Source organism: Marmota marmota, unplaced genomic scaffold, assembly GCF_001458135.2.
Source record: "Marmota marmota marmota unplaced genomic scaffold, marMar, whole genome shotgun sequence".
NCBI lineage: Eukaryota > Metazoa > Chordata > Mammalia > Rodentia > Sciuridae > Marmota > Marmota marmota.
This window is the reverse complement of record NW_025999897.1, coordinates 4,409,040-4,418,396: the sequence shown is the minus strand read 5'-3', so window position 1 is coordinate 4,418,396 and position 9,357 is coordinate 4,409,040. Positions and strand designations below refer to the sequence as shown.

The window sequence follows — 9,357 nt, the reverse complement described above, 5'->3', positions numbered from 1 at the left end:
TTCTCAGTTTTTCCTCAGACCCACAGTTTTCTGTTAACAGTGAGGTCCTAAAAGAGCTCTCACCTGCCAGAGTCTGAGGCCACACAGCCAGGGAGCCAGCCAGCAGCCAGGAAGCCAGCCATTGCTACCAAGTGTTTATTCACACCTGCAGGCAATTCCAATTGCGGGGAAAGCTTCGCCTTCCATTTGGGGGAAGAAAAGTATAAGCCCAGCTTTCAATAAGTGCCACTTAAGAAAAGGTCCAAATATGCCAAGTCACTGTGACAGCTTCTAATTTAGCTGGAGTTGTGAAGAAAGGAGATGAATGGTAACCATAGAAGGTCACTTGATTTGAGTTGAAGAGAACGGCATTTCTCTGAGGTCTGAAAACCCATCTGTCTTGAGAAAGACATCAGACAAACCCCAACAGAGGAACATTCTATAAAATCCCCGGACAGTACTCCTCAAAACTGCTAAGGTTATAAAAAATAAAGTCAGTCTGAAGAACAAGCACTCTGTAGGGGCCATGAGGAGTCCAAGGAGACGCGGCCACTGAATATAATGTGGGTGCAGGACGGGCTGGGGATCAGAGAAGACTTCAGGGAACACCCAGGAAATTCTAATGAAATATGAGGCTTTAGTTAGTAACATTATCAGTATTGGTTCATTAATGATGCCTGATGTACCAAGGTCATGTTAAGATATTAACTGGGGTAACTATTCCAGGGGTGGGGAGGAGAAGGGAACCCTATCTTGCAATTTTCCTGGAAATCATATTCTAAAAGTTTATCAGAAAAAAAAAAAGTGGTAACATGTAGGTTAGTTCTTAAAACATTACTTCTATTATTACATTAGGCCTAACAAAGTTGGATAAACCAGGAGCCCTGACTCAGCCCAGTGCAGTCTCACGTGTCAGAGTAGAGAGAACACAGTGGCTTCCTTTCCTCCTCCTGAAAACACCCACAGGAGTCCACCTCTCCACAGGACAAGCTTTTCACCACTGACTAAGGCAGAGTATTGGTGGGATCTGCTGAAGTCGACTGCTGAGCCTTAAGTCACTGGATGAAACCTTTGCTTTCAAACTTTAACCTTGTCATCTGCTTCACACAGTTTAAATGACATCATAGTATCAAATCATTTGTAAATGTTTATTAAATGTCAGTAATTTTCACAAAGCAAATTATTAATAGCAAGAGGCATTTTTTTTGCAAAATATGTACAAAAGTAAAAAGCCTTAATGAATAGCAATTAATTTTGTAAAAACCGAACCATCTTTTCCTTTTAGATTTCCTCACAAATAATTTATTTGCCAATCCTGAACTAGAGCACTGACAAAAAAAAAAGAAAAAAAAAAAGAAAAAAAAATTTACAACAATCTCAAATAATGTGCTTAGTTCTTGGAAGATTATAAAAAGTTCAATGAAAAACCCTAAACCACAAATACTTTTATTCGGAGCTAATACAAATTATGTTTTGTTAGGTACAGTATCTATGAGGTTGTTACAAAATATACTTTTTGATAAGGCTTCTTGTGGTAAATGAGCTCTCCACAGCATACTAGAGTAGCAGAGAAAACCATTTTAAAACATTTTGCGATTCTGCTTTCAAGTAAGAGGTAAAGGATAAATGGCATAGTTTGTTGCATTGTTACACATACTTAATGAGAATTAATCCCTTCCCCCTCCCCTTGATTCCTGGTACCATCCAAGAGGCTTGCCTGAGGACAAATACATCACTCACTAAAGGAATATCATAAACAAGCTTTCTAAATACAAACCCAAATCACATATATCAAGTAAGTAGTTTATTACTATCACTGATATTCACCAACAGGAAAGTTATGCCCAGTGGGTCCCAGTAGACTTCAATCCATCTGTAAATATCCATCATTCACAGTAGATTTGTATAGGTCACGAAAATCTCTGATCAACCCAGAAAATACTGCTATATCATTAATGCTTTGAGAAAACAATGTTCATTCAGTTTAAGTTCCAGCATTTAAAACTCAGATGGTTAGACCTGAATGCCACAAGGGCGAACATATTAATTTAAATGCTGACCATAAATTCACATCTAGACACAAGGATGCTAGTGGTATAGTGTACTTCAAATGATGTTAACAATCACGTGCCAGTCCAAGGCTAATATCTACTTGATGGTGCTTGAAAAAGCCAGAGAAAAACTGGTTTAAGATGTTCAGGTTGAAGATGCAGACTCAAGCTCTAGTGTAAATGGATTAAGCCCTAACCTCGTACCATGACACAGCGGGCACGTACTGCAGCGTCTGCTTCATCGGGAACAGGAGGATACAGCTATGCCCCCTCATTACCTTTCCCCTCCCTTTACCAGACAGAAAAGCTGACTTGTGTTCTAGGATTTAAAAAACAAACAAAACAAAACAAAAACAAAACAGTACTTTTTCGGTCAAGCAGCACAACACAAAGATCATCTGATTTGTGGAACTGAACAAGCTGAAACAACGGTATGGAGGCCAAGTGACCAGGACACGCTGAACTTCCAAGGGAAGACAATGTGCAAAACTTTTGTTCTTGGTTCCTTTAGTAAAACTAAAAGAAATGAAAAGGTAACAGAGCAACTTTCTCTAGATTTATTAGGGAGTTTTGTTACAAATGTTTGGGCTTTACAGGCATGACTGCATGATTCAAACAAGAAATGAAGAGTTAACACTGATATTTAGCCTTCTCATTACATATACAGAAATAACATTGCTACAAATTGCAATGGAGAGAATCTTGTTTCAAATGGCTCCTTTGGGGTTTTGTCTAAATGTATCATTAAATAATGAAAGCACCAATTTGAGAGTTTCTCAAATAGTGATTTGAATTTCAGGACATAATAGCAAAAGTTTCTAACTTCATTCTCCAAAGAAATAAGGCATAACCAGATGTGAATACTAATGCTGACAAATACATTTTATCAAAAGCACAAGATACAAGTATTTGGGCATACACTGAAAGTTAAGATTTAATTATAGGGCACAAGATTCCTGTTGAATCTTAATCAGTACTTCTACTATCTTCTGGTATTAGGTGGTCTTATTTCCTTCCACTTTTTTTTTTTTGTTGGTTAGTTTGGTTTTTTGGTACTGGAGATTTAACCCAGGGGCACTTAACCATTGAACCACACTCCCAGCCCTTTTTATTTTTTATTTTGAGACAGGGTCCTGCTGAGTTATTCAGGGCCTTGCTTAGTTGCTGAGACTGACCTTGAACTCACAATCCTTCGGCCTCAGCCTCCTGAGTTGCTGGGATTAGAGGCTAGAGGTGTGTATCACCACTTCTGGCCCGTTTCCTTCCCCTTTAAACCAACCACTGCCACCAACCAAACAAGATTTTCATTGATGGTCTCGCCTCTAGAGAGTAACCAGAGGATCCTGTCTATGTAATGTATCCGTCAATGGAACTTAAAAGGAAACAAAAACAATAACTTTCATTCCACACTGTCTTCTTTGGCTGCAGTTGCTCATTAGCCATCAAGTGCCCTTTTCAGATATAAAATTCAGATATTTTATTCAGATATAAAACTGAAATGAAGACTTCACCTTAATGCAATATTTGGCAGGAAGCAACAATTCAGGCTATTAAAAATAATATTTAAGTGGCAGAGGCATGCCTTGAATTACTCAGATCTTCAGAAAACATTTGACAAAACCCTTTCCTTATAAAAATTAAGGTGTAATTTGTGTTTTCTCTGATTGATAAGGCAGTTCTGTATAATTTCTTCAAGGTCAACAAAGACACTGTGTGAGATTTCTTCAGATAAATGAGAAGGCATTCAGATTGAAGACCGGAAAGCAATACAGAAATAGGCACATTTTATTCCAAACCATAACCAAAGATTTGGAAAATTTAATACATCAAAGAACTTGAAATCTGAGTTACTTTTTTAGAGATCAGGGGAAGTTAGCACAGTGAAAAGTAAGAGCACCTTCTCAGTTCTGCTCATTGAATTCCAACTTCTTTTTCATACAGTGGTACTTGAATTCAAAGGATGTGGCTTTCATGACATAGGCAAGAGATTCCTTTCAAATAATTTAAAATACAGCACAGGAGAACGTGGACTGAAGCCTATAGGTTGAATCTCATAGTTCTACTGAAGGTCTAAGCAAGGCTGATAAATTAAATAGAATTTATTGCCTCAAAATAGATTCTAAATCCTATTTTAAAAGAATGTTGATTGTGAGACATTGCACACATCAGAAGAAAGCTGCAAATGACACCATATCTAGTTGGTGTTTTAACATTTCTTGGTGGCAGCTAAAAAGAGGGAAACTTGGTATTTTCTGCTTTATCAGACAATATTTATGCTTATCACAGATCTTAAAATAGCTTCAATAAGACTAAGTTGTCAACCTTCTATAGGGAGCTGACTGAAGCCTTCACTGTAGTTAAATATTTGTCTTGGCCACTCAATAAAACTATCAGCTAAATTTACAGTAGGCTCTACCAAACAGGCCCAATAGTACTGTGCACATACTCAGATGTTCATTAGCACTGGGGTTATGCTAACCATTTAAATTTAAACAATATATTCTATCCTTTTTGGCAAGAAGCACTAATAGAACTATTAAAACATGCACGAATTATGCTATGAATACCTGCATTATTACCATGTTGGGCTGTGTGTCTGAAGCTCATGTATTACAAAGGCATGAAAACACTAAGATTTAAATGGATGTAATGACAGTGAAACTTCAAATGCAAGAAAAAGCCAGGATGTCAAGAACAAATCCCTGGTTAGCACACTGCAAGGTCTACCTCTCCTACCTGACAGCAAGACAGGACAAGAGCCACTGTCTAGGAAAGGACAGGTGATCCACAATGTTGACCAATCTTTCAAGGACCAATAAAATACCTGAGAACACAGTCAGCTATACAGTAAAGTGACAGATATCACAGTCTTAATCACAATTTTTAGGAAAAGCAGAAAAGCCGTCAGATCTTGCAAACTGTACCAGCTTTGTACATCTGTATCTTGAATCCAATTGAACACTGCATAAAACCTACAGGCAGTCCTGCACACCAGCCATTCTGCTCACCATCTGCAATCCAAGCTACTCCACGGCATGGTTGAATGTGATAAGCAATGGGAGGTCAAATGTAATCACCTTTAGGTGTGAACTAAAAAAATTACTACTTTTCCTTATAAGCATTCTTAAAATTTGAAAATGTACCTTGATAAAGCTGGCATTCTCATAATCAATAATTACACAAACATGTACATACTGTATCTTTTAGAGACACACCAAGAATGAACAGCAATCTCAAATAATGCCTTCTTGAATAGTTTGACAGGAAAATACTACCCTTGGCAAGCTCCAAATAAACAGAAGACTCCCTTAAATGCCACAGTTTGTTGTTGCTGGGGATGGGACAGAAGAGCAAAAGAAATAAGTGATGAGTTGACACTGATTTCCTTGAGTAAGGAGCAAAGTCAACCAAGAGAGGACTGAGGAGTGACCCACATGGCATTCTGGACCAATTACGTTTATTTGTTACCAAGTCACTTGCAATTTTTAGTTGCTGCTGTGGCCAAACTATTTCACATATGAAACATTAAATCACATGATCAGGAAATAGGAAAAAGGCAAACTGTAGGTCACTCATTACTTTGACACTATTATAGCATTTGCTCCCTGGTACCATTCCCACCAGACCAGACTAGAAATCCTTATGTAAACTTTAAAACACTAAGAACATTGCCTTCAGAAACCATAGAAATTTTGAAACAAAACAACTGTTGCGTATATATGCAATTATGAACACATGAACGCTAAACCTGCGCGTAAATTGACCGATGTCAATAAAACCTTTTCCAACAGTGCTTTCACAATAGGAAGTGGTAGGCTGGGCAGCGCGTGTCCCGCTCTGTGTAAGGCAGACTGAGGATCTCTTCCCTGAACGAGAGCCTAAATTCCTAAAGGCATTCCTACATGTACTCAAGGATGCCGTCTACACTTGGCACTACAGAGAACTCTTTTTAAAAGGTGGAAGAATTTGAAGCCTGAGGTTGGCTAGGAAATGACAACTGGACATGAGCGGGAGCCGTGGCGAGACCAATCCAAGCCTGAATTCCAGCGGATATTGGCAATGTGTTACTCAGCAGCGTCCAGCCACAAACCAAAGGCCGCAGGACTAAGATTTCCCAAAAGTTAAACACAGAATCAAGACTTTTCTAATTCTTGTTGTAAACTGCTATTTTAAAAAACAAGACAAGACAAACAGAAAACAATCAAAAACACAAAAGATATTAAAATAGCAAGTCTTTGTACATCACTGTAGCATAAGCTGCTTGAGGTTGTCGTGAAGAATGGTGTCCTTCACGTCGCGGAAAACGAGGCGGATGTTCTCCGTGTTGATAGCAGTGGTGAAGTGGTGGTATAAGGGCTTCTGCTGCTGGTCCCGGCGTTTGCTCCGGAAACATTCCACCAGGAATTTTTGGACGTCTCTTAAGCAGTGTGGATCCCCTTCAAATTCTAGGAAGTAGTCTTTGATGCTCACAATTTGCACCTTCTCCTCAAGCAAGTCTGTCTTGTTTAAGAAAAGAATTATGGAGACATTGCTGAAAACCCGGTTATTGACGATTGTTTCGAAAATGTTCAGAGATTCTGTAAGGCGATTGGTCAGTCGATCTTCCATAAGCACCTGGTCAAATTCACTTGAGGAAACAAGAAAAAGTATTGACGTCACACTGTCAAAGCATTCAAACCAACGTTTCCTTTCTGATCTTTGACCACCTACATCAACCATTTTGAAAGGAACATTTTTAATTTCAAAGTCGTACTCATGAATGCCTTTGGTGGGTCTTCTGGCAAGAAGAATATCTTGTTGTGATGGAATGTAATCCTGGAAAAGAAAAAACAGTTGTATACTCAGTAATCCAGAAGTCATTATCAGAATTTTTAAAAAATAATAGTACTGTAGTACTATTATTCTCATTAAAAAATGCCAAAGAATTATTATAATGTTAGTTGACAAAAACTGGTTCAAAATTCACCACCAATGACCAGCATCTACTATTGTTTTCACCCCTGCAATACTACTCACATTTAGGCTGAAGTCTTATCTGCAGGCTGTCCCCAGCCGCCCCGCTGCACGTTCAACTTGAGCCTCCTCCCACTGCTACGCACTTCTCGGTCCCCCCAGAGTGCTCCCCGTGCCCCCACACTCACCATCTCCACACTGCTCCTTGCACCTCTATTAAAAGCAAGGGCATCCGAACCCAATCAGCTCACCCCGGGTTCTGTCTGCCTCTCGAACCCACTTTAATGCTGACTTACTGTGCATCACGGCTCCAGGACGCACAACTAGCCCCAAGGACTACTGCTGCTCTATGACACGTGTGGAAAACACTTCCTCTACTCACATGTACTTTGGGCCACTTGCTAAGTTTGTTTCTAGAGTATTGTCCAAGTAGCTGTGTTCCAATTTTCTCATTTATTGACCCAAGAACTCATAACTAGTCACTTACTGTGTGTCAATACCTGTGCCTGTGAACTGGAGGGAATCAGACCTGCCTTTGTGCCTTGCAGGAAAAGCTGCAAAGACAGAGTGAGCTCTTCCTGGGCTTTAAGAATCTGAGCAAAGGGCGGCTGCCAGTGGCCATCCCCAGCTACACTCTGCAGGCATATTTCCTGAAGCAATGCAGCGGGGGTCCAGTATGCCTCCTCACACTGTCGCAGCTTCTTAGCAGGATGTTAAGGTAACAGGAGAGGTCTTGTGCTCATCCCCAAGGCCAAAATATCTTCAAGGCAGGATTCTAAACAATGCTGTTATTCACAATGCTGTCTGCATTTTATGTCTTTCCATGTAGTGTAATGATTTTGAAATTTCATTACAACACGAGTACTCATCTCCTCACAAAGACACCAATAGAATTAAGAATGTTAAAACAGCAGATCAGTTTTAGTTATTGGCAATCCCAACCACTCATTATATAACTATAGGACTCCAATAAAAGTGTTAGCGTTTCCATGCTTTCTTCTAGCTTTTGTCCACATACATTGCAATTTTACTGATAATGAGCACTATACGATTTTTAGCCTGCCTTCATATTCTGCTTAACATTTACCATGAACTGAATTCCATGTTGGTGTCATCTCATTTTTTAAAAAACTGTGAGTCACATAAAAGCATTAATGTGCTATGATTTACATTAACATTCCTCTACTAGTGGGGTGTTGCCAATGCTTTTTGCTGTAATTAACAGATATACTGCAATTAAAGTTCTCACACATCGTTTGGACTATTTCTTAAGAGGAAAACAACCAGGGATAAGATTATGAGGCGTACAAACACTGTAATGATCCTGGATACCAAAAGTCCAATTGCTTCCAGAAGATGGTCCCATTTCCATTTTCTGGCTGTGCTGCCTACTTCAGGAATGTGCCAGCCCTGAGCATTTTGAAAACTTTCTAATTCCATAAAATCCCAAAGTTCTCTATTATCGTCTTTATAATGAACTAGCAATCTAGTCAGGAGTCTCAAGTCTAATCTGCATGAAGCACAGAATGTAATCAAGTGCTAAATGGCAGAATAGAGTACGTTGATTAGGAATGTGATTCCTACAGCCAGCTGGCCACTATACCTATGTGACCTTGGGCAAGCCACTGAAGTTCTCTGTGTCTCAGTTTCTTCACCTGTAAAGTGGAGATGACATGCAGAGGGTTGCCTTGAGGACTAAGCAAATTAAAAGGGTGAGTGCTTAAGAGCCATGTGTGGGGCTGGGGTCGTGGCTCAGCGGTAGAGCGATCGCCTTGCATATGCGAGACCTGGGTTCGATCCTCAGCACCACATAAAAATAAATAAGTGAAATAAAGATATTTTGTCCAACTACAACTAAAAAATAAATATTTAAAAAAATTAAAAAAAAAAAGGGCCATGTGTGGCAAGTGGTCAGCTGTCACTGTGTGTCCACTACACTGCCGTCACTGCCACTGCAGAAAAGGCGGGGAGTCAAGGAAGGCTGGAACCTCGGGGGCTCCTGCGCTGAGCCTCTCATCTTCTGATGCTCGCCAGTCATCAGGCTCAGTGACCTTCACGTGCTCACTAAGAAGCTCTTCTCCTCCCTGGCCAGCCCCTCTCAGCCAAGAGTGTGCTTTGCTTCCCAATTCCTGCCCCACCAACAGTCCCCGCATATTTCTGTCCTCCGTCATCCTGGACTCCTCCCTGACATCTCCAGTTGTATCAAATCCCCAGTTCCTTCTTGGCATCTGTTACGTGCTCTCTTTCCTCTTTATTTCCACACCCCATTTTTTATCACCTCAGGTATGGCTTGTCCTCTCATCCCTAGCTTCTCTGCCTTGATGGCTCACCTCTTGGCTCTCCCAAGCCAACCTCCTGCATCATAACCGCAGAC

At 40.1% G+C, this 9,357-nt stretch overlaps 1 protein-coding gene across 1 annotated transcript in view; it reads right to left on the bottom strand.

Moving 5' to 3' along the window:
* Positions 1-1,113: 1,113 nt before the first annotated feature.
* Positions 1,114-9,357, bottom strand: part of Gna13 (G protein subunit alpha 13) — a 45,413-nt gene continuing 37,169 nt past the window's right edge. Inside the window, exon 4 of the mRNA XM_015504846.2 lies at positions 1,114-6,845. Within this exon, the coding sequence (XP_015360332.1) occupies positions 6,273-6,845 (573 nt within the window). The 3' untranslated portion in view covers positions 1,114-6,272. The remainder of the gene's footprint in view (positions 6,846-9,357) is intronic.